The sequence below is a fragment of the Mustelus asterias genome, chromosome 22, assembly GCF_964213995.1.
Source record: "Mustelus asterias chromosome 22, sMusAst1.hap1.1, whole genome shotgun sequence".
NCBI lineage: Eukaryota > Metazoa > Chordata > Chondrichthyes > Carcharhiniformes > Triakidae > Mustelus > Mustelus asterias.
Window position 1 is genome coordinate 26983416 of NC_135822.1, and position 26675 is coordinate 27010090.

A 26675-nucleotide genomic window follows, 5' to 3' on the forward strand; every position below is an offset into this window, starting at 1 on the left:
GCGAAGGGTCACCTAGACTTGAAACGTTGGCTCTATTCTCTCTCCACAGATGCTGTCAGACCTGCTGAGATTGTCCAGCATTTTTCTGTTTGTCTTTCAGTTTCCGGCAGTTTTCTGTAAATATTTGATTAGTCAAAGATAAAAATGATTCCAAGATTTCAGCAGAAGGAAATAAATGTCCCTTACATTAATGTTTGTCTTAGAAAAATATTATACTCATGTTTCATTCTCCCGAGTCACTTGCCGACGTCTGGTCATCCAGTATTGCCTCATGGTACCCTCATTTCCATTCCATGAGCAATACAATCCTTCCAAGGCATTCCACTTATTCTGCTTGCTGGCTTTAGACTGTAAAATACTGAAGACTAGTTTTGAGCTGTTGTTGCCAGCCAGTCTAAAGCTTCTTAAAACTATTCCATCTTTTAGCTGAATCTGCTCTTCAAGAAAACACAGGAATAGGAGTAGCACACAAGCTTCTTAAAACTATTCCATCTTTTAGCTGAATCTGTGCCTCCACTGCATTTTCCTGTCTCAATTCCTAACCCCTTACGGATCTCAACTTGAAAATTTCAGTTCTCGAAGCAACTGCAACTTTTTGGAGCAGCCGGTTGCAGATTTCCATTTGGGTGTGTGGAGAAAGTGCTTTCCTGATTTAACTTCTAAATGGCTACGTTGAAATTTTAAGATTCCAAGGCCGCTTACACCTTGTGGTGCATAAAACTGAATGGAGAACTGCTGATGGGGCATGAAGCTCTGTACAACTGAAGCATCACATCCTCACTTTCAAAATTTAATCCCCTCAAGATAAAGGCCAACATTCAATTAGCCATTTGATGACTCTTTGTACTTGTGCACCAGTGTGAGTGTCTAATCATTGTTCTTCCACAGCTCCCAGTTTGTCACCATTGAGAAAGGATTCAGATTTTTCTTTCTGACGATCTCAGACTTTCCCAGACTGATCTTCATCTGCCATTACTTTGCCAACTCACTTGATCTTGTCTCACTTGCAATTCCTGTTTCCATCCACACTTACTATGCCCAGCAGTGTCATCTGCAACCTTAAACAGACAACTCTACTCCCTTAGGTGAATCATTAATATAGTTATGGTGAAAAACTTCAGGTCCCAGTACAGACCCCTGGGGAAAACCATGTGTCATACCCCACCAATCAGAGAATGAGCCTTTTATTCCTAGCTCAAAATAAATATTAATCTCAGGCTTGAACATGTCAATTAACCCAACATCTACGGCAGATTTTCCACACCCTCCATGGCGTGGTTGGGGCAGCGGATGCCATTTTCCAGCAGGATCCTCCGCTTCCACCGCAGTAGACAGGGTTTCCTGTTGTTCGCATCCTCCGCCACTGGCAGGACTGGAAGATCTCAGCGGTGGGATAAACTGGAAAATATCCCATCCCTAGTCATTTGGGAGGCCTTCCAGATTTGCACTACCCTTGTGCAAAAGGGGAAGCACTCAAGAAATATGAAGACAATAGAGCAACAACAATCTGGTTACAGAAACATTCTACACATTTATTCTCACAGCCCAAATTAAAATAAACCAAAACAAAAGAAAATTAACAATGCAATGAAGGAATCACATACATCAGACAGTGTCGCCTGAAAACACAATTTAAATAATTTTAAATATATCCTATGTTATTTAATTACTACAAACACATCATACAATTTTTATTTCAACAAAGTCCCCACAAAAAGAAACATAAAACAGGAATGGTTTTGAGAGTGGGAGAGCTAAAGTGGCGTGGACTTCGCAAAAGAAGTTGATTACAAATTTATTTTTTTTAAAGAGGTAGATCACTTTTAAGTTAAGAACAGAAATGGGTTGTGTGAAAAATAGCATCTCCCCACCCCCACCCTCCCCCCCACTTCAAGTCTAAAATTCATCCAAAAAATTACAGTAGAAAGTGAAAAAGGGTCACGGGAGGAAGAGATGACTTCCTCAGAGATAAAGAGGAAAATAAAGTTTTTCTGGGGGGGGGGGAGGGGAAGGGTTGGGGAGGTGATTAAAGCGAAAGAAATTCTCTATTTAAAGTCCAGGGGGGAAAATAAAGAACTGCAGCAGTCTTTCTGGGCACGGGACCTGGTGAAGACCAGTTTGGTAGCAGTCCTGTGCAATGCATTCAGTCTGTTATTTGAGGTGCACCTGCTTTATACAAAGGGGTATCGGAAAAATTATACGGTGGGAATGAGAACAAGGGAGGATTAGGTGCAGAGATTGCCTTGCACTAACATTCTCCCTTTAGACCTTTATCTGCAACAGCAAAAATAATCAATCGTTATCAAACTGGATTTCCTTCCATCCCCTCCCCCTACTGCTCCCCTCTGCCCCCACTCCACCCTCCCTCCCTCCCCAAAAACAAAAACATTAGAAACAACCAACGGGACTGAATTTCAGGTCAGTTCTGTCCCTGCTATTTCAAAGGATACTTCTTAATGAAGACTCATACTTCCAATTGTTGCTTAGGTGACCATGCACAGCCTATGGCCTGATACTGTTTGTTTTAAACTTCCCAATTCACAAAGTGCATGCCAGATACTCTCAATTTTTGCCCCCCCCCCTCCGAGTCTCGCCATTTCCCATAATCCCAGACAGGCCGCACATTCACGAAGGACCTGGCGCTTAGACCCACACTGTAGAAACATTTAAGCTTTCTGCTTGCAGATGTTTGCATTAGCTCACTGGAAGATCCCTATGAAGCAAAATGACAGATCATCAGGTTTCTCGTGTGTCTTTCAATCCAGTCCGGCCAATTTCTTAGACCCATCCGAATGGCAGTCCAGGCTCAATGTTTTATTGTCAGCTCAGTCCTGAAGAGAGAAACAAGGGCGTTACCTCACCATCTTCATTGCAGAAACCTGAAAATTAAGAGCAAAAATTACAGCTTTGTTTTCAGTTTTCACTACTTGTGCTGCTCAACAACCTCTTTACCATTTTCCACTATACCAATAAACACGATGATCTTTAAAGACTTTGTCACTGGCTGGCCTAGTATTCTGTATGATGGGATCATGTTTAAAATCAGATCCTCTACTACATTACTCGAACTAGACTGAATGCCACATCGCTATATTCATTTCCTACCACCAGAGGCTCTCGGTGATCTACTGAAAATAAGACTTTCCCAAACCCATCTGACAAGTCATTTAGCCTCCCAAACCTTGAAGCAAGCAACAAAATTCTCTGAGCCTTTATTTTCTCAAGGGGCATTCTCTCTCTCCCCCACTCCCACATCTGAACCATAGGCATACCGGTACTAATATAGTACCTAAAATGTAGTACCTATTGCACCTGGGACTGTTCTCCCTGGGAAGATGGAGGTTGAGGGGGGCGCCCTGATAGAAGTTTATAAAATTATGAGGGCCATAGATAGGGTGAACAGTTGGAAGCTTTTTCCCAGGGCAGAAATGACAATTACAAGGGGGCACAAGTTCAAGATAAGGAGGGAAAGGTTCAGTGGAGATGTGCGGTGGAAGTTTTTACACAGAGGGTGGTGGAGGCCTGGAATGCACTGCCAAGTGAGGAGGTGGTTGAGGCAGATACGTTAGCAACATTTAAGACTTATCTGGTTAGACACATGAACATACGGAGAATAGAGGGATACAAGCGATTGGTCTAGATAGGATGTGATTGACACAGGCTTGGAGGGCCTGTTCCTGTGTTGCACTGTTCTTTGTTCAAGGATGTCATTTACAATTCTTAGTCACACTCTCTTTACAGATGTTATTGCAAGAATTGAGCTGTTAGGAAAATGAAATATTCTAACAATGCTTTTCAGAATCTTCTGTATGCAAATAAAGCAAAACCAGTCAAGTTGATTGCAACACATTTTTGGGCTTGACACCAGATAGTCTCAGATTTCTGGTTCCTGGTAACCCCTCAGAATTGACCTTGATTTAGATTCTAGAGTATTTTGCTGTTCAGTATCTTGACTAATGCTACCCACTCTCTCCATACTCTTCAACATTCCACTTCTTTTCAAATTACCTATTTTTAAAATAATGAAGAACTCTCCTTTAACAAACATTTTTCCCTTTAAAAATTTCACACTATCCCAACTTTTCCTTTAAATCATAACTGATAATGAGCTTGTGTCCTGTTGTTACTGTCCCAGTAGGCATTATTAACTTTATCATAGCCCTATTCTCCATAACTTGATTAACTAATGAAAAGAATTGCTTAACTCTCAAGTCTCAACATAATCATAAGCCCTCATCTCCAGCAGCATTGTGTCGATTCTGTGCTCCAACTTTTACATTGCTTATAACAGGGTGTCCCAAAACACCCCAATTGTGGCTTAGCTAAAGTCTCGCACAAGTTCAGTGCAGAAAATTATAGCTAAAGCCTTTCTTCTTCCCCAGCTTCTCTCAGGATCCAGAGGTGTAAGCTATCATGTTGGTAACCTTCCTTGCTTTTTGTATCCTATACCTGAAGGGGGAAAACTCTGGGTCTGCTTTATGCCTTTTTAAAAATTTTGTTCATGGGATGTACGCATCATTGCCAAAGGCCGGCATTTACTGCCTATAAATGGTATATCCCACATCTCTAATTACCAGTGCATCTGTGTACCAAAGTCCTTTCGTTCCTCTAATTAAAATAATGCAAGTTAAGACTGGTTTCTTCTCCACAATTATACTTCCAAACACATTTTCTTAATATTTTCTACATAGATTGCAGATGCGGTTCCATCTGTCCACCCTACTAGCATGTCCTTCTGCAGTCTCTCACAATCTTCACAAGTTACTAACCTCTTACTTTAGATAATTAAATATTGATATTGTCCCCCCAGTTCCTATCCATTCCAGATCATTTGAGAGATACCAATAAACGAGAATGCTTTATTTATCTTCTTCAGCATTTCTTCAAAGGAATTCTATAAAGGTGACCAAATATGACCCGCCACTAGTCCATGCTGAAGGGCCCCAATTAGAAAATCTCTCTCCTTCCTACAGACTTCTCAGTTCAACTCAGTGCAACTAACAATTTTCTGGGTTATCTAGGTCTTTATCTTTTTTAAAAGTGTGACGAGTATGTCACACAGTAGTGAGGAAAATTATAGCTAAAGCCTTATATTTCTTCTCCAGCTTCTCTCAGGATCCAGAGGTATAAACCATTATGTCAATAATTTGTTTCATTTCAGCTCGAGTAATTTCTTTAGTACCATAGCATTTTGAACAATGACCTCCACTAACTTTCATCGGCCTGGTTTGGTAGTTCTCAATGTGATCTTCACTCATGGACTGCGTAAATGAAAATCGAGGCAAAGCATTTATCCAGTTTCGCTACCATTGTCTCAAACTCAGCTCCATATCTAACAGCCCTTTCCTGGTTTTGCCTAGCTTCCTGCTAATAAATTATTGACAAAGGGCCTTTTTACTCCCCAAGTTTCTTGCTCTATTTTCTCCAAAAATCCTTTCTATTGATCCTTGTAATTTTGTAATTTATATTTATCTTGACGTTGTCTAATATCTGCCCTGTAAATAAATTTTAAAAGTCGCTATAACCAAAGGTATATCCGAGTACGTTAAAACTTTTTGACAATATTCACAGGGAACGTGCCAAAATAGTTTACTTTCTTTCAGGCAAGTGAACATGGCGAGTCAATTTAAAATTATTATTCACTTGGAACACAATTTCACAACTGAAAATGGCATCTGCAGCCAAACTAATTTGTTCCACAATTAGTTTTTAAGGGCCTTGTTACGTAGAATATACAAAGAAAAACAACAAAGAATTATCAAAGCGGGCATTGCCCAAGAGGTTACCACATGTTTGAAGACATTGCTGCTGGTTTTAAGAAGAGGCTGAAGTAGGTACAATACATGTGCACATTCAATCTCCAGACTTCAGCAAAATAAATTTAGAAGCATTTATTTTTCCAATATTTGCATTGGGATAACTAAATTAATTGATAATTATTTTTGAAGATTCTTTTCACAATTCTCAAGTTCGCAGCTTTTACCAAATTTAGCACGACTCTACTTCTCCCACCCCAACGTTCCAAATTCTCGAAAGCAACGTGGCTGAACCTCTCGGTACATATTTCAGATGAAGAAGTGACCTTGTGTTGATTACTTAAACCGGTTCATGTGCAATCCTCCCACAAATTAGTCTGGAAGCGGTAAGAGATGGGAGAAAAATGACCCCTCTTCCAAATATCAAAGTTAAAGATTCCTTTCTTTATAAAGAAGCTTATGGCTTAACTGCTGCAACAAGGAAGTTAGGGCAGACATGATTTGAATAGTTTGTCAATGTTTTAAGAGGATTAGATGAGCTTTTGTGATTTACCTGGAGATCCTCTGAAGATGATCCCTGGTTCTCCTGATCATCTTCCAACTCGCTATCGTTGCTGTCAGTGGCTGCAGGGGCCCCACTTCGGGTAACAGCACCTGCTCGAGTTTCCTTCGTTTTTCCCATGTACTTTTCTGATCTTTTTTGCTTCATTACATTTGTCTTCCGCTGCCAAACCACTTTCTTATTCTTCATTCGGAGATACAGCCTCGGCGAATTCAAGCCAGAAGACCGTTGCCTGGGATCGGATTTTAGCCTCTTGCCCTCTGCTGGTGACACTTTCGCTGATCTTACCGGACTCGTGGTTCTGGAAACAACAGGCGACGTGCTCGACCTCTTTGATTTTACTGGAGGTACTGATCTCATTCGCTGCTGCAACCTTGGTGCTGAAGAAACAGACTCAGCTTGCAAGGGTCCCAACATTCTTCCTCTCCTTTTTCCCAAAAGAACAGGTGTACTTTGCAGCTTGATTTCAGTGTCGGCTGTCCTCCTGCGTTGGCCACCTCCCTTCTCACTGCTTGCAGGAGATTGGGAGCTAGACCCTTTTGCAGGTGGGGACGCCGGTTTCTTGGGGCAACTGTACGTAACATGTTTGTTCAGGCTGCCTAGGTAAGTGAATTCTTTCTCGCAGTAAGGACAATTGTGGCTTTCTGAGCTCCTGCTTTTCAATATAGCCTTCTCTTTGGCAGATGATCGGTTCTTCTGCGAGATTGCCTTCTGCACCAATTTGTTCTTTTTATTCTTCAGAGCGTTCATTTTGATCTTATTCATAGTCACTTTTGGCTTTGTCTCAGTTTCAAAATTTAGCCTTTTTGGTTGCCCCATTCTCCGGATGGTGTTCTGCCTGACTGGCTCTGCAGCAATCGCTCCATTTTTCTTCCACACTTTCTTTTTCAGCGGGACTGCATTCTTCTTTGGGGTGTAGCGTTTCTTGTCACTGGCAGACGCACAAGCCAGGATATGCTTGTGCAGTGCTGGCATGTTATCAAAGCTCTTGCCGCATTTCGTACAGTGGATGGCTGTGCTAAAGGTCTGAGGGATATTGTGTGTGGTAAAATTTACAGCCGTTTGCACTGTACTGGCAGAATTACGGTTATGATATTGAAATGGAGGTGGCTTAAAGCTAGGGTAGCGTTGATTGAGACCCATACGGACATCGGGGCCTTTCGGCTTTATCCCGGATGCCATTACCTTTATTGTAGTATACAGTTCCTCTGTTAAGTCATTAGAATCGTCATCATCATCTTCCTCCTCCTCCTGAGGCGGCAATGTAGAACTTTCTCCTAGAGACTGGATTGGACAGTTGGTGGCTTTGTCTGGATCGGTGAAATTCTGCGGCCTCAGCATGCCATTTTCCAGCTCTATGTGTGTGCACTGATGGTCAGGATGCAAGTCACGCTGATGATGCTGTAAATTGCAAAGAAACGCAAACTCTTTCTTGCAGACCGAGCATACGAAAATCTTGCCCACCCCATGCAAAGATGACCGGTGCTCAGACAGCGCACTGGTCTCTTTGAAAAGCTGCACACAAAACTCACATTTGAAGGGCCATTCTTCGGCATGAATTAACAAATGCTGGGTAAGATCCTTGATGGAAAGGAAAGGAGTTTCACAGACGTTGCACTGAAAACTCTTGCTGAATGTTGTTTCAGGTTTCTCCTCCTGTACTGGAGGCTCAGGATTTTCTGCACTTTCCTGATCATTAACAGAGTCTTCAATAAGCATGTCTTGGGGAGATTCCGGCTCAATTGTGGGTGGAAGAATGCTGTTAGTTTCTTGTTCGCTATCTGTGTCTGGATAGCCGTCATCTTTAATTTCTTCCTTAATGTTTATGCTGACTGGTGACAAAGCAGGAGTAACTGACTGTAAAACTTGGGTCACTGACTCTGGAAGGGGTGAAGGTACGGAGAGAACGGGAGGTGGGGGAGAAGGAGCAGGGGTTGTTACCAGAGTTGGGGTCGTGTCAGGAACATGTGGTGCCTCCACCTCGAGACATGGCTGAGGACTGCTGTCTGAATCTTGTTTATCAACCATCGTTAGATCTGTGCCATTGTATTCATTCATAAGTACCTTCTCTAACATAGAGGTTGTGGGTTTCTTCTTTTTACTGCTGCATGAGGCTGAAGTACCAACTGCCCCCATTTCCTCTTTGACTTCATTGTCACTGCACAACTTCTTATGCAAACTCAAGTCTAAGATGGCTACCCCAGGGCTTTCCAGTTCCATTTTAATATCAGGCTGCAGTTTGATGCCACTAGATAGATCCAGAGGCTGATGGGTGCATGGAGGCCGGCTTGGTGCGTATTCCTTGGAAGCTGTTATTTTGCACATTTCAAGGCTCATTGGACTAAGTGTTTCATCTCGGCTGGAGAGACTCCAGGCAGGTGAACTACTCTGACTTTCAATTTTTGGTGCTTTTAGTCCAGATAAACTTTCACTCCAAATACGTATGAAGTCAGTGTCCTTTCCTGTGCTGCTCAATGCTGGACTATGCTGTGGAGAGTTTGGCGGTGAACTTGTTCTCCTCTTGAATCGGCTAAATCCCATTGTCGTGGCCGTTGACGTTGAAGGACCAACTGAGATATCTGGAAACAAAGCTGGCCTGGACGAATTATTTTCCTGTATCTGAAGAAGCTGCTTAAGTTTTGAAGATAAGGTATTTTTCTCCTGATGTCCACTTAAACTGTTAGTGACCTGACCAGGAAGAGAGAGACCACAAAATGAGGGGACAACTGGTGGTGCAGTTTCAGCACCTAGCTCAGTTTTAGTCTTAGGAAATGGAGGAGGACTGGTGGTTCTCCTCCTTTTAGGACCTTTCAAATCACTGTCCACTGGTTCCTTTAGAAGAGAGAGTGTTACTGGAACTTGTGTTGTCATTTTAAGGTTCTGAGGAGACTCATCAGTCACTGGATACAGCACTGAAGGCAATCCATATGGATTTGTGCAAGCAGTGTCGACCTCAATCACCTCACAATTGCTGGTGCTGTTGTTTGACTCAATTTTGCCATCAATATAGAAGTTCAAGTTTTCAGAGATGTTACTGGAAACATCCATGATGAATGCTTGACAATCATCAGTCTCCTCTTCCTCCTCCTCATCCTCTTCGTCTTCAGTTTCTGTGCTTGCAATGTGAAGTCCAGCAGAAACCCTGATTTGATCGGATGATAAATCCTGCTCCTCTGCAGAGCCCTTACGTCTCATTCTAATGCCCTTAGCCAAGAGGTGACGCTCATGGATACGGCGTTGGTGTCGACGTAAGTTTGTGTAAGAACCAAAGGTTTTTTTGCAGAGTTTGCATGGGTGCTGAATTTTTGATTCACAGCTCTTTACGAGAGAACTTTCTAGATTTGGGGCTGTTGCCACAGAATCAGTTTTTTTATAATTTTCCAGAGCTATAGGATTTTCTAATCGAGTTGAAGAATTAACACTGATATCAATTGCTGCTTTATCAAAATCAAAATCATCCTTTTGGTGCTGTGCAGCTATGTGCATTTTCAAGGTGGGCTTTTTCTTAGGTCCAGCCTCATGGCGTCGTTCATGGCGCCTCATGTTGATGTGGGTGCCAAAGGCTTTACCACAATACCTGCATTTAAAAGTGAATCCTTCTGTGGATATGTGGATATGCTGGTGACGTTCCAGACCCTGCTTTGTGGTAAACCTGCGTTCACAATTTTTACAGGGAAACATGTGGGTTTCTTCAATGTCTCCCATTCCATTCTGATCTCCTTTTGATTTCTGCTTTAGGGATTTAACAGAAATTTTCTTTCTGGGCAGACTGTCAATAGAATTGCTTTCTTCAGGCATCGCGTCTGCCTCAAAAGACATTTGTGGATTCTTCAGTTGAGGCAGAACCTTCTGTGTGACAATTCGATGTACCACTACTCTCTGTTCTGGCAAATGGGCTGGTAAGCCACAAGGTTCATCCTTCTCTGAAACTAATTAAAAGAATAAAATTATTACAAAGCAAGACTCATATTATCACTTTAGCATGAATTCATTCCCCTCTCTGCCCCCTTACATATACATTTAGCATTGAATTCTGGCAAAACTAAACAAAGAAAACTAGCCAATGTGATAAATTAATGTATTTGAGAACTGATGAGTGATTTCTTCACTTTTGAGTGTTCACATTATCACAGGCATCTATGGCACAGGCCCATTGGTCCAAGCCAGAGCTCTGCAAGAGCAACTCTGCTAGCTCTCCCTCCCCAACATTTTCTCCATAGCCGTACAAATATTCTCTCTTCAGGTGTTTATCCAATTCCTTTTTAGATAGCCCTGATTGTTTCTGCCTCTACCGCATTCATGTTGTGCATTTCAGATACTTATCACTCACTGTGTAAAAGCAATTTTCCTCATGTTGCCTTTCATTCTTTTGCCAATCACCTCATCGGTGTCCTCTGGTTCTTGACCATTTTCCAATTAGAACATTTTCTCTCTATCTATACTCTGTTTAGACTCAAGATTTTGAACACTTCTATCAAATCTCACTCAACCTTTTCCAAGGAGAACAATGCAGTTTCTCCAATCTATCCATCAAACTGAAGTTCCTCATCCCTAGAGCCATCCTCGCAAATCTTTTCTGCATCCTCTCTAATGACTTCACATCCTTCCTGAAATACGGTGCCTAGAATTCGACAACAAGTTTTATATAGGTTCATTAAATGTTGTTGCTTTTGTATTCTACCCCTCTATTTATAAAACCCATGATCTGGAATGCCCTTTTCCCACTTTTCCAACCTGCCCTGCTGTCTTCAATGATATGCACACATGTACCCCAGGTCTCTGTTCCTGTGCTCCCTTTAAAATTGTACTTTTCCTCTCAAGTTTTGTGTCATGTGTAAATTTTGAAATTGCGCCCTCCGCACCCAAGTCTAGGTCATTAATATATATTATATCAAGAAAAGCAGTTCTCCTAGTACCAGCCCCTGGGAAACCCTTTTTCCAGTCCTACAAACAACTGGTCACTTTCGAGAGAACCTTTGAAAATTAGGCACCAGTTATGTGAGCAACAAGAGGGTGGAAACATATAGAAAAATGCTGGGACTGAAGAAATGCAGCAGGGTGGAGACAAAACCATTGATGCAAATACTGTCATGATAATTTCAGGAAATTATGGCAGCATAATTTCTGCGCTATCCCCAAGTGAACTTTAATTATAGTAATGCATCCTAATCACTAGACATGTCCGTAGTATGTACCCAGTGGAGGAGAGAGAGAAAAAAAAAATGGATTGCACGAGAGGGTGAGCAGGGAGGAAATAAAAACGAGCGCAGTATAATGTGCAAAAGCTTGTATTCCTTTCTTTAAAGCACCCCACAGCTACACTTCTGGATCTTCATAGTTAACCCAACAGTCTCAAGTTTCTTCTGTGTTCAAACCCACTTATCCATAACAGACCAAGTTTTTCTTTCTGACAATGAATCAAATTTTATTTTTGGATCAACAGAGAATTAATTTCCCACAATTTTCAGCTCGTATTAAATATTTCCTTATGCCAATCTAAAAGAATGTGTGAGAGAGAACTCATCTGTCCTGAGCACCATTTCAAAAATCAAGTTAAGGAAACGGGATACAAATGAGCAAAAGGCATGTTCAGAAAATATATCAGAAAATACTCCTTCACACAAAAGCTGATCAATACCAGGGGGGGATTGTAGAAGCAAGGCTGTGCAGACGCACAAAAGGAGTTAGAGGATATAATAGGGGCAATAAATGTTTCTGTGGAATGAGGGACAGACTAGATCAGCCAAATGTCCTTCTTGATCTATGCTAACCTCCAGATAATTAGGTGCCAGCAAATACGTAATTAATGAAAAACGCATTTAGGTCAGATGCGAGAAAGAGAATTTCTTCATATAAAGATTATTCCAAACATTCAAAAATCCTAACAATCACAGGCTTTGGGCTGTTCAATACAGAGTTAGATTGTGAGCTGGTGAGTTAGAATATTAATAAGAGGAGCTTTGATGGTCAAATGGCCTTTCCTCAGCCCTTTTTAATTTTCTTAATCTACAACAGCAATTAATTTAATTAATTATACTCATTTAGATTGATAACCTCAGAATGCAGAACATTGTTTTAGGATATGGTGGTTCTTTCCCAATTAATACATCTCATACTGTAAATCAGAGATTACAGCAAGGAATCATGATACTGCGATGAAGAATTTAATGATCATATTTATTCCTCTCGGTGTTTTAGCCCCTCTCCATACCCACAGGACTTGGCTGACTCTTGCAGAACTACAGCACACAAATAAAATCTGGTGTTGTAGACTGCTGAATGAAAAATATTTAACTTGGTTAACCAAATTGTTTTAGGCCAAGCATGACCACTGTAAAGGAGCCCTGTTAATCGTTGCCTATTTTTGGACTTCAAAGGTAATCCAGGGTTGCTCATCTGAAGCATCAGTTAACACTGTTGAGCTTTGTTTTGCCTTGTAGACGTTACATATTGGAAAACAAAGGAACGATGTGTGTATTCCACGAGTGACGTCCCAGAACTCATGAGCAAATAGGATCAGTTTTGAGATAATCTTTCAGCCTTTGAAATCAGGCAGCAATTCTGGTGGGCAGAGAGAGGGGGAAAAATTAGAACAGAAATATGTTCGGACTGAAAGCAACATAAAGAGTGGAGGCAAACGCACCAATTGAAAGGCTGCCATGATTATTTCAGTACATTGCTGTTCAATTGGGGATCGCCCAGAGCTTCTGCTGCTGCAATTATTGTAACGCAATTTTATATTTTGTCATTCTAGGCTCCGTATCTGGAATGAGTTAACACTACAGTGCAAGGGGCATAAGGACTGTTGCTGAAACTAGCAGTAAGAGCAATTTGAAACATTACTATTAGAGCACTGACTTGTGTACAATTCTTCTCCAGCAATATGTTTGCAATACATTAAAACTCATCTAGGGACAACACTGGGTGCCCATGTAGTCAGGTTTTATGTGGTGTGCGTTAGGACTAGAAGAAATGCCTCAATGTCATGGTGACTTTCAATCTTCTGGCCAATTTGAGATCTAACCCAGATTCTGAGCAATGGAAAACCCAAGTTGAAAGTAACAAATATACTTAAAATATGCAGGATGAAAAGAAAACCTATAAAGCAGCCTACAATTCACTTGCTAGCCCCCCCCCCCACCCCCCTCCCTTTGAATTACTGGGATCAATTCCACTGGTTTTTCAACACATCTATCTGGGATTATGCAGCATTTCAGGTAAATACGATTCCCTTTCAAACATTACAGGACTACCTAACTACTTTAGGTAGTATAATGAGGAAGTGACTGTGCCACCGGAACAGTTATTGGGACATTATGAAGCAATTAATTTACTGCAAGTTAGAACCAATCCAAAAGATTGCTCAAAGTATCAGCGTTTTGATTCATAAATACTGCAACATATTTTAAACCTGTACCAAGGTATAAGCTATATTATAGATAGCATAAACTTCAATAAGGTAAAAAAGGATAGCCTCAACTTATGCCGACAATCTTAGAAAGGAAATAGGATAAAAGGTCCCAGGGTCTGTACTAAGTTAGCAGATGTCAGTCAAATCATTTGGACTCAAATTCCTGGGGTATGGAGGATTAAAAAAGTTAGCTGCAACTCTTGCTGCTGTTCCCTTTCCAGTGACTGCTAGTAAAATGTGTAGACACAGGGTAAGGACTCCATTAAACTTGTCTGCGATGTCCTCCACAATCTAATAGACTGGTGACACTGACTACACATGCCATTTGGGAGTTACTGGATTGTTGCTGACACCAATGGAACCATACCCCAGTTAAGGCCTAGTGCTTTCAGTAGAGCAAGGGAGGAAGTTAAAAATCTTGCCTTTTGTCATTGCACAATGCTTGCCAAATAAAATTGGGTAGAAGATAATAAACAGTGAAGTACGACTTGTTCTCAACCACTACTATTGTAATACTGTTTCTCTAAAATGTAACTGATCCTAATAGTCACGCCTGTTCTCAAAACTCACGACTAGTATTACTCAATCTATTCTCCAACAATTGCAGCGAAAATACTGTGAAGGAAGCGACAATTAATACTGCCCGGTATGAGTAAAATGAAACTACTTTTCAGATACAAACAACCCGTAAAAGGAGTTAATCTAACAAGAGTTTACCTTTGCCCGATAGAACCAATAAGCAATCCAAATAAGTTAACAATCTTAACAAAAGGGTCAAAGGTCACCTTTGCGCTGCTCTAAAATTTAACACCTGCTAAAAAGCAGCCTTTCAATTTTTCATCTCGGGAATCAAAATCACTTTGCAATCATTGAAATACGTGTCAGTGGCAAGGAAGTCTATTTTAATCCCATTTCTCCTTTTTTAAAAACCCCATATAATATAAATACTTATCCAATTCCATTTTGAATCTTATAGTATCTGCTTCCACAAGCTACTTGCAGGAAAACAATCCATATTCTAATAACCTTCACTGATTATTTTTCTTAATGATCTTCCAGTGTTATCCAGTCTCTGAGCTTGTTGCCAATTCACCAGTAAGGAGTCTAACAACACCAGGAGTCTAACAACTCCTTACTGTGTTTACCCCAGTCCAACGCCGGCATCTCCACGCCAATTCACCAGCCAGAAAGGAGATTTTTCACCATTTACTACAACCCATTTATGACTGAAAATCTCTAATTGTCTGCCACCCAACACGTCAGTCACTCTTTGCTGTACCCTTTTTCCAGAGCTCCAAACTGAGGCCACTACTTCATGCAATACTCCAGCTAAAGTCTAAATAATGAATCCAACAAATTCAAAAATCAACCTCTTGCTTTTATACTCAACGCATCTACATAAAAAAAAGTTCTACTTGCCTTTTTATGGTTCTTCTGTTTGCACCCCACTCAAGGTTCTGTGCATTTGTACCCCAAGATATCGTCATTCTTTCACTCTCTAAGATGTAGGGTTTGATCTAGCGGGCCCATTAGTCATGGGCACAAATCCCATAATGGCCATTCAATCACGTGAGCGGCCAAAAACAGGGCTTCCACTGGTGAGATCTCGATTTCAGATGTTCCCTGCTCCCCATTGCCAGCAGTGATGTAATCAAGTCCACAGGGACATGAACCCGATTTCCACTGAATTAAATAAATGTTATTATAATTAATGGGCTTGTCGGTGGGGTGGTTTCTCTTGTGTGTGGTGGTGGGGTGGGGAGTGGGACTTGAGCGCAACTTTCAGATTGGGATAAAAGCAAATTACTGCGGACGCTGGAATCTGAAACCAAGAGAGAAAATGCTGGAAAATCTCAGCAGGTCTGGCAGCATCTGTAAGGATTTGATTTGATTTATTATTGTCACGTGTATTAGCATACAGTGAAAAGTATTGTTTCTTGCACGCTATACAGACAAAACATACCGTTCATTGAGGAAACAAGAGAGTGCAGAATGTAGTATTACAGTCATAGCTAGGGTGTAGAGAAAGATCAACTTAATGCGAGGTAGGTCCATTCAAAAGTCTGACAGCAGCAGGGAAGAAGCTGTTCTTGAGTCAGCTGGTATTTGACCTCAGACTTTTGTATCTTTTTCCCGACGGAAGAAGGTGGAAGAAAGAATGTCTGGGGTGCATGGGGTCCTTAATTATGCTGGCTGCTTTGCCAAGCAAGTGTCGGTGGAGTCAATGGATGGGAGGCTGGTTTGACAAAGCTTTTGCCAAAGCTTTGACAAAGGGTCATCTGGACTCAAAATGTCAGCTCTTTTCTCTCCTTACAGATGCTGCCAGACCTGCTGAGATTTTCCAGCATTTTCTCTCTTAGTTTCAGATTGGGATGCCTTTTAAAGGGAATGCCCCAATCTCTCCCGGCATATTTAAGCCCTGTACCCCCCCAGCTAGCTATGTGATCCTCGCCAGGACTAAAGTGCTGTTAACTCAGGCAAGAAAAGGCACCTGTGAAGCTGGCGAGTTTCACACAGTTTTTCCTTGCCTATTCCAAGCGATTTGGGAGAATTGCACCCATAGTTTCTTTGTCTACCCATTTTTCTTAAAATATATTTCAAAGAACAAAGAACAATACAGCACAGGAACAGGCCCTTCGGCCCTCCAAGCCCGCGCCGCTCCCCGGTCCAGGATTGAATCCTGAATCCAGGATCCCCGCCCAATTTTCCAGCCTATCTACATCCTAATATCCTATCCACCGAGCTGTCCCTCACAGCTACGATGCTTTGTTCATCACAACCTATTAACTCACCCCCACCCCCCCATTCCAGACCATGTGATCTCCAGGGAGAGGCGAAAACCCAGAGTGAAAACCCCAGGGCCAATATGGGGAAAAGAAAATCTGGGAAATTCCTCTCCGACCCCCTGTGGCGATCGAAACGAGTCCAGGAGATCACACTGGCCCTGGTCAGAAAAGGCTTCCCAACCCTATTCATTTCCACTTCTGCTTTACGAACACCATCTGAATTCCCTGCCCCCGAGACAGGTTCCCAACTATCCGCAGTCTCGCTCTGTACTGGCACCAGCAAGATGATCATAGAATGAAGCCTGCTATGCTCCTTTCACATTTCTCTTTATTGAATTACAGCTGTTGCCTGTTTACCAACAGTTACTCTGCCCATGTTCTCCTATAATTTTCTGTATTCTTTGCCATCAGGGAAAAATAATGAAAAAAAAAAAATCAGTCCAGGTTCCTGCATCCAATCACCAAAAGCTGTGTGAAATTCATGGGTTTCAGAGACGCATTTTCTTACTTGAGTTAAAGCACTCTGTGCAATTCCAAAGAGCTGGCGAGGATCATACTCGGGGAAGGGGAGGGGCCTAAACACACTGGCAAAGTCAGGATTCAGAGATTGGGGTACCATTTTTAAAGGGCACCCCAATCTGAAAACTGCCCCCCACCAAAAGATCACAATCATAAAATGATTCAGTTCAGGAGGCCGTCATTTGGCCCATTGTGCCTGTGCCAGTTATTTAAAGGAGCTATCTAGTTAATCCTAATCCCGTTTTCTTTCCCCAGAGACGTACAATTTATTTCCCTTCAAGTATTTATCCAAATTTCTTTTGAAAGTCAGCAATTTGCTTCCACTTCCCTTTCAAGCAGCACATTCCAGATCATAACAATGGAGTGTGAAACAAATTGTTTCTTGTGCCGCCTCTGGTTCTTCTGCCAATCATGTGGTTATCGACCCTCCTTTACTGAAAAACTGTTCCTCCTTATTAACTCATCAAAACCATTCTTGACTTTGAATACCTCTATCAATCTCTTCAAACGCTTTCCTCTAAAAACTTCAACTTTTCTAGTCTTTCCACATTTTTAGTCTTTCTGCGGCACAGTGGTTAGCACTGCTGCCTCACAGTGCCAGGGACCTGGGTTCAATTCCAGCCTTGGGTGACTGCCTGTGTGGAGTCTGCACATTCTCACCATATCTGCGTGAGTTTCCTCTGGGTGCTCTGGTTTCCTCCCACAGTCCAAAAATATGCAGGTTAGGTTGATTGGCCATGGTAAATTGCCCCTTAGTGTCAGGGGGACTAGCAGGGGATAAGGATTGTTGTCAGTGCAGGCTCGATGGACTGAATGGCTTCCTTCTGCGCTGTAGGGATTCTATGAAAACTTTATCCTTGGTACAATTCTAATAAATCCTTTCCATATTCTCTCCAAGACCCTGATGATGTTCCTCCTTATGTATGGAACCCAGAACTATGCACCCCCAGGTCTCCAGGTTCCTGCGCCCACTTTAAAATTGTACTATTTAGTTTGTATGGCCTCTCCTCAGTCATCCTACGTATCACTTCACGCTGTCATGTTAAATTTCATCTTGTGGATGTCTATGGCCACCATAAATCTATTACTATCGTCCTCACTGTTTACTATATCTCCTGCTGGAAAGCGTACACGAGGATGCTGAATGAAGTATGAATTGGGGTCAGCACTGATATCTGCTATGGTCAAAAAATCTGCCCACACTCACTCAACTCTTGCATGAAGAATGGCCAATCGGGCATGCTACCAGGTGGGTAATGGTGCTTGTGCAATGCAGCAAGATTTTCAGCGGGGTGTGTGGAGAAAGAGAGAAAAAGAAAAACATCTCTACATCATTTCACTTACCCCCTGTGTTTTCTCTGTCCAGTATTGCCACAATATCAGAAGCAGCTTTGGTCTTTCTTTGTTTGAATCCTTCTTCACTTAGAAATTTCTGTCGTCGAACTTTCTTCCTTCCTAGAAGCACGATCGTAAAATGAAAAAAATCGTCAAGTATAAAGATTTTCATCCTTTGGAAATTAAGTTGCTGTGAATCAGATATTGGTGAGCACAGAGAAGGGGAAAGAAAGGGGAGGAGTTGTCCAGAGATTAAAAACAAACAAAGCCCTTGACTTCTACCTTTTGTTCTCCTTGTTTCGATCAGTCCTATAGGCCCCTCCACCCCTTCAAATTTTGACCAAGACCCTACTCAATCGAAGCATTAAGCCATCTTTCTGCAGCTAGCCAGTTACGTTTACAGTGTTTTCAACTTTGGAATCGGATTTAACCAAATATTATTGTTTTGACTATTTCCATTGGTTGGGGGATCTAGGACTGGGGGCATCAGCTAAAAACTAGAGGCTGATGTTTGAAAAGTGAAATTAGGAAACACTTTTACACACAAAGGGTAGTAGGAGTTTGCAATTCTTCCACAATTGACAATTGATGTTAGATATTGTAAATGTTTTTCAACCTAAATTTTAAATCTGTGGTTGACAGATAGTTGCCCACCAAATGTATCAAGGGGCACAGGCAAAAGGCCCCATATGGAATTGGGTCATAGATCAGCGCTGCCCTCACCAAATGGCAGCAAAACAGGCCTAATGAGCTAAATACTTACTCCAGTTCCTATGTTATTTTCAGCTCCTGCATTTTGATGCCAGAGAATTCACTGTGGCAAAAGTGGCTAAAAATGCACTATGTAGAATTCAGCCACAGCTATTTTTAGAGTCAAAATGACTCAGATCTTCTGGATACTAATTTTAAGAATTACATCGCAAAACGGTTTTAATGCGACTCGCTTGCAAAATGATGAATGGAATTAGTGTTAAATACCTGCCAGTACAGCAGTGCCACAAATTGAGCGGCTTTACTTGAGCAGCATTCAAACTGAAGCTTTGTGAAGAGTCTTTTATGCTACTGAGTGAATCTGTTCCCTACCTCAATTCTAAAACAATATACTCGCAGAACAGACTTGTGAAAACAATATGAACTGTCCCATTACACTGACAATAAAACCAAAGACTTGTTATAGATGTAAAAACCTTTCGCTCCTAAAATGCTGAAATATTCATGGGTTTAAAGAAATTGGGGTCAGTATTTCACCAATCGTGGTCAACCAATTTCACCTCTACCAAATCACCTCCATTACTTCTTGTAGTGCAATTTTCTCTCAACACAATGACTCATTTCTGCATTAGGGCAGATGATACCTTGCCCAAGTAGTCAATCGTTATTTGAACCTAATACAACGCTCTTAACAGAATATTTGACTTGACGGTCTCGTCTGATCTTATGCTCACTTAACACGCATTTTAACTCGCACAGCAAAAATAGGAATTGGAGCAAAGACCTTATATCTAATACGTTTTGCACTACACCATTACCCTTTCAGCTATCTAAGCAACACTCCATTGTGGAACCACTGACCATGGTCATTTGAAAGTAATACATAAAAACATCACCATAAACAATTTTCAGTTTTCCTTTAAAAACCACGGCCAGTCAAAAACATGGTCAACGTGCTTTGTAAGTGAGGTGTGTGTATTTTCTTACCTTCCAGAGTTATGGTCACCAGTTAAATAATTCCAGCAGCAAACTTTTTTTTGGCAGTTTTAAAATGTTATTTATTATCCCACACTTGCTGCGGAGGTTTAACAAGGTCTCACTCACATCACGCAAACTATTTCTCACAAAATTAGTTACAAATGAAGAAATAAGCAATGCAATTACAGGGCATAATTGCCCCAGTCTCTCATTTGTGGCAGGCCTGCAGTTTCCTAAATGAGTTAATGCTTTTAGTTGAAGTGAAGTTGCAAGCAGAGGTTTCTCAATAAGCTGCAAGACTTATTGTAGCTGAATTTCCAGGAGGCTGGTTTGCAGACAAGCCTGAAATTGGAATAGGTTGATGAGTCCTTCTCCCATTTTCAAGGTATTTCTGTTTATGATCTTGGTTGCTTAATTTACTGCAGCTGGCTTGATGGCTTCCTGTCTCTGCAGAATTGATTCTTGCTGTTTTAAAAACATGCAACAAACATGGCTGAATCATCCATGTGACCTGTTGTAAATCCAAAGTCCTTTCCCAAATAAGGTGGATGGTCAAGTTGATAAAAATCCTAAATTTGTCAATGGACACTTCGAAATTTACCCAGCCTGTGTTTGAATGAGATACCATTATAAAACAATGGGAGGTTAATTGGGGACCCATTCACATTTGTCTAACCTATTGAATTTCAATGTGTCTTTTGTCCATGGTGAACCAAAAGATGAGTCTGCAGGAATGTTGTAGTTCTTTCAAAGGAATGAGAGAATTTTCTGGATGGTTGTGAATGTCTATATCTAATTGATATTAGCTTGAGAGTTTCAGGACTGTCTAGAGCTGACCTTGCCAAAAGTCAAGTGTTTGCAGCAGTCATTTTAATAGTTGTTCAAAATTTTAATGCATTGTCAGAAAGTTCATAATATAATGGAGCATGACAGCAGGCACAAAAATAGCTGGAAGTTAGCACCTGAAATGGTCACTTAATAGGAACAGGAATGCAAAAGATTGAATGAAACTACTGAATCTAATTATTGATTTAAAACAAATTAAAACTCTCCACCACTTACTCTCACTTCTTTTGCCAATTTCCCCATGAATACAAGGACAGCATCTACCTCCTCAGGCAGTCTGCACAGTAGGTTCAACCACAAGAGGATGGCAAATGTATACTGCTTACACTATTTTGAGGAAACATGTATGGAAGCTGTTCCAATCAAGTACATTCTACAAACAGCAGTTACACAGAGAACAGGGTAAAAAATGCAGAAAAAAGCATGAATCTGCAGGACAGCATGAACTAATCTTTTTTCTTCTGTATTTCTTTTATTCAATAAAATGCAAATAACATTAGAGATTTCAGCTCCTTCACAGCCAGACCGGGAGGCAGGGACTGTTTCAGTTTTTCAGCCTTTTCTTTATCTGTGATAACTAGTGTGTATGGGTACCTGCTGCACCGCACTTTGAATTTTACATTGTCCTTGTTCTTCTTAATTTTGACAGATTTTGCACCCTTTCTTCTTGCTGTTAACAAAAGGTCTTTGATTTCTGCAATCATCAGAGGCATGGTTGCGTTGAGTTCAGCGGCGGGGAGACCAAACCGCGCTCTGAGCCTCAGGAGCTCAGCGAGAAAGAACATCAGCAACTTCAGCTTGTCTCAATCCTGATAAATGAGCACTGATTTTCCTCAAAATGGCAAATAAAATGTTCACCAGGACAATGATTGGGAATACTGTTAATAATATAAAAAGTCAAGAACATTTCACTTGCATGTAATTGTGGCTTTTTGAAATAGCCTCAACATTTAGTTCTTTGACCAAGCTTTTGGTCACATGCCATAATACCATCTAATTGGCTTAGTGTCAAATTTTGTTTAAAAATGTTCCTGTGAAGCACCTTTGGGAAGTTAAGATTTCAAAGGTGCTAGATAAATTCAAGTTGTTCCTGTGACCACTTGAGAAAAACATACAAAAGGGGAATTATAGTTTCTCTTCTTCCAAACATGAAATGTTTCTGGAGAGCTTAATAGCAAGATGACAAGCTGGTGGTTACAGGTAAGTCACAAGTCTCACAAAGTAATTGCATTAGCTGAAGTGTGTTTGTTAAAACCTCGGCGTGCAATCGTATCAATTCACTAAAGTGACTGCACTGTAGTGAATCCTTCAGTAATTGTTCTATTGTTGATGCAGACATATCTCTTTTTAAAAAATATGTAACACTATTGAGCCTCATCAGCTACAACTTTCAGTGATGGGAAATAACTAGGAAATGGGAACATTTCACATTACTGAAAAAAATGCAACCACAGTGAAGGTTTCACAAGTTGCTTCAAATCTGGTGAAATTTTATTAAATATTTTTAGTCACTTTGAAGACTATTTTAGGAAGGAAACCTTCCTAAAATGATGAAAGAATTACCCCATTTAAGTTTGGACGGGTAACAAAAACAGAACCCAATTCCTCACAGTAACTGGATGAAATTGCTCAGTTTGCATAGGGCAGTCAGGTCATCTGCAGAATTGCCACTTTCCCACAATGTCACTTCATGAAATTACCCCTGTACCTTGTACTGCCCCAGCAGTGTCTAACTGCATTTAACTGTGCGAGTTACATTGTGCAATTTTACAAGCTGTATATTAGTAGATCTACTATCAGAGACACTTTCACAAAATGCTCCACTTCTGTCTGAAAAGGCCAATTCAACAGATAATATTTACAAAGTGATCACAGAGGATGACTGGTAAGGTCCTGCTGCAATGTCTAATATTTATAAGATTTCTCTACCTGTGGGCAGTCATACAGGTATAGGTCTGCATGACTGAGAACTCAAAAAGGTTATGGATAAAATGGCTGCTGCAGCAATCAACACGAAGTAAATTAGGGAGGGCAAATATGTAACCTCAAATATCCAAGACAAACTACAACTACTCATTAGTTCAGTAAATGGAAAATGCACTACTTTAACCACTTGGGACTTGACAGCTCACAGGTCACTGCTTCATTAGTTAATATCAATTGGGCAAATGCACAATCAATGGTTGTGGTGCAAATGTATCACTAGCAGGAGAAAAACATTACAGCTGGGGTTCCAAAGATCGCTATTCAGAGATCTTGTTGAAGTGTGTGTGTGAACATCAAATACTGACAAGATTAGATCAGCTCCCATCCTATTAACAACAGTTGACTAACAATTATTGTTTAGACTCTTGTGAAGAATGGTCACTAGGTAAGGTAAAGCTGAGTTATGGTTATGTATACATCTGCATAAAGTTATGAATAGTTACAGATAAGGAAGCATTACAGTTTCTACACTCTGGGGTGAATTTCCATTGGATTCCTGAGGCTTGAAAGTGGCCGTAACCAAAAATCACTATCCGGCTGGGAATTTCGTCAACTTGCAGCTGTTGCTTGGGAATTGTACACAGGGAAGCCCAAAGCTTCCTGATGAGGCCTGGAAGAGCGCTCTGCTTCTTATGGCCACAAAAGAACATAAAACAGACATTGTTTGAGCATCTTCTGGCTCAGCTTCCTCTTGTGAAAGGTTTCACTGGCAGGTTTGGCATTTTATAACTCTCTCATGAGCTGGTGTGAAAATTACTGAGATACTAATTGTGTTAGACAACCCAATAAATTTATTAATGAAAGATGTGGCTGACATCCTAATACTGCCAAAATTCTTGCATATCAGAACTGATGGAAGCTGTTTAGCCTTGCTCGCCTGAGATCCAAGGTGAAGGTAATGCGCACAAGTACACTAACAGCCCATACTGAGGAACACCTTCAGCGGCAAATGGACAGACTCTCTCATGACTTTGATTTGACCATCAGCATCAGGAAAACAAAGGTTGATACTGCCATCAGTCAGTACTGACAATGTGACGCAAGAGGTTGTTGATAGCTTCACATATCCAGGCTCTACAATCACCAGCAATCCGTTACTCGATGCTGAGACCAACGCATGCAATGCAAAGGCTGCAGCTGTTATATCCAAGCTGAGTTAAGAGCGTATGGAACAGCACACTGAATTGAAATTCTATCAAGCCTGCATCTTCAACACACTTCCCCACAGTACTAAGACCTGGACCAACATATGCTGGGCAGGAGAACAGGCTCGACATTTCCACCTTAGGCAAAGTTAATGGGCAAGAATATGTAGATGGAATACAGCATAAGTGGTAGAAAAAACAAAGTGTATTTCTGAAGTGGTGAGATGTTAGGAATTGTTGATATCCAAAGGGACTTGGGTATCTTTGTTCATGAGTCACTAAAAGCAAACATGCAGATACAGCAAGCAATTAGGAAGGCAACTGGTGTGTTGGCCTTCATTGGAAAGGGATGTGAATAAAGATGTCATGCTAAGTCCAAAGACTTGCGGGTCAGGTGGATTAACCATACTAAATTGCCCCTTAGTGTCAGGGGGATTAGCTAGGGTGAATGCATGGGGTTATGGGGATAGGACCTGGGTGGGATTGTGGTCGGTGCGGACCCGATGGGCCGAATGGCCTCCTTCTGCACTGTAGGATTCTCTGTCTCAGACATAGGCATGGCAGGACTGGTCACCCAGAAGTCCTGGAGTGCGCTAATTTCATCAGCATACACCTATTGATAATCTATGTAATCCTATGTCATGCAACAATTCATTTATAGTTAATTTATTTCCAATCATTTTTCATCTAATGGAACAAAAAGCACAGAACAATCATCATTCAATCACTAAAAATAGGAATTTAGTGAAACCTCTCTGTCAATGAGTAAACATTATAGGACTGAGCCACACTGACGAGAAGGCCCCATGTTTGAACCGCGGACTGTGCTGAGTTAGCCCTAATATTACACATTGCCTCGAAATGTTGGGCTGGCAGCAGTTACCACTTCCAGCCACCATCACTGTTGAAAAATTTGCATGCTGGGTAGGACAGCATCGAACTGCAACAAACATCGTTCATTGTTTAGGGTTACACACAAAGTACAGCTGCTTGTAAAAAGGGAATACTAGCAACAAGCGTCTTTTTCGAAGAGGGGGATGCCTAAAACTGCGATAAACAATCAAATGGTCAAATCTTTTATTATTTTTTACTACATTCTTACAAGTTACAAAGCCAATGTGCAGAGTGGACTGGGCAAGCCCAAATCTTTTGCCTTGCTTGCTCCAAAGCCAATGCAAATTCAAACTGAATCCAATTTATTGTCCCCCACAAGAGAGACAAACAAGATCCAAGCCGGCAAGAGGTTTTTGCACCTGATCTTGGGCTTGATCTTAGCCAAAAAGTTAAAAATTTATGAATCATATTTGAACATTGAAAAATGTGAAAGTGAAATTATTTTTTAACTGTGTCCCAATTAATGAACAATTTTATTAATAGAGCCAGTCCTCCAAAAAAGATTTAACAAGTTCACACCTTCCTTATACAGCAGTATAACAGTATCAACAAGTTGCACGACTTTTCTTGGCCATGGAGAGCAATTAGGTTACAAGTGGAGAAGTGCATGCATAATTGAATTGCCACATGAGCTAAACCCACCAATGTAATTTTCAGTTTGGTACAGACTAAAGTTCAATGTATTCTGCCCTAATCTCTTGCCAGTGAGATTACAAATTTGGGGTCATTTTTGCTATGGGCCGAATTCCCAACATCAGTTCACAGAGGACCCTTGCAGACAGGAACAACTTTCGATTCCTCTGCAGTCTCACACAGAAATGGTATTTTACTTAATTGCAAATTATGATGATTTTTTAAATGTCATTAAGCTGAAAAAAACAGGAATGCACAAGTTTCGGTAAACAATAGACCTAATAATGCAACAACCTGTAGGTTACTAAGAAACAGCTTGATAATTATAGACAAAGGGCGCACCCTATAATCTGTGCTCTCAAGCACAATCCTTCCAACCTGTTGACTTTAAAATTGGCTTAAGATATTTTTATTTGGCAGCATACAAAAAAACTCCTTGAGGAAAGGGTAAGTTAGCATAGTACAGTAAATACTACACTAGCAACTCAAGACATGCAAGTACAAATCCCGTCACGGCACATCATGGAATCAAATTCAGAAATATGGTAATTTGTGACTAGCCGCTGTAAAAACTCAACTGGCTCATTCATATTTGTCCCAAAAGGAAATCTGCCACACATAACCAGCCTCATCTACATATGATTTCAATCACATACTACGTGATTAATCCTTAATGTCCACTGAATTGGTTTGTCAAACTAATCAGTTCCAAATCAATCAGTTGTTCAAGAAAAGGACCACCAGCTTATGTGGCAAATAATGATGGGCAATAAACATGGCCGAGGTGCTTGCCACATCTTATGAAGGTGAAAGTTTAAAAAAAAACAGCAGACTACAGGCAGATTGCTGTTCAACAGAAACATTTGAGTGAGGTATTAAACTGGCACATACGCAATTTAATTTGTGATACATTCAGGCAAACCTCAATTTTGTAAATCACTCCACCATTGGTGAACATGCCTCCAGCATTTTCTCTCATTCATGCACAGGGTGAAGGCTTCGCTGTGTAGGCCAGCATTTATTACCCATCCCTAATTGTTCTTGAGAAGGTAGTGGTGACCTGCTTTCTTGAATTGCTGCAGTCCATGCAGCGTAGATACCCTACAGTGCTGT

At 41.0% G+C, this 26675-nt stretch overlaps 1 protein-coding gene and 1 pseudogene across 2 annotated transcripts in view; both read right to left on the minus strand.

The window, feature by feature from the left end:
• Nucleotides 1-1513: 1513 nt before the first annotated feature.
• Nucleotides 1514-26675, minus strand: part of prdm2b (PR domain containing 2, with ZNF domain b) — an 89973-nt gene continuing 64811 nt past the window's right edge. Inside the window, exons 6-8 of one of the 2 annotated variants that reach the window (XM_078239035.1) lie at nt 18379-18489; nt 6310-10247; nt 1514-2879 (exon numbers count right to left, since the gene is read on the minus strand). In XM_078239035.1, the coding sequence (XP_078095161.1) occupies nt 2853-2879; nt 6310-10247; nt 18379-18489 (4076 nt within the window). In that variant the 3' untranslated portion in view covers nt 1514-2852. The remainder of the gene's footprint in view (nt 2880-6309; nt 10248-18378; nt 18490-26675) is intronic. The other variant, XM_078239034.1, reaches the window with a different exon arrangement.
• On the minus strand, nt 21368-21680 carry LOC144509971 (large ribosomal subunit protein eL38 pseudogene; annotated as a pseudogene).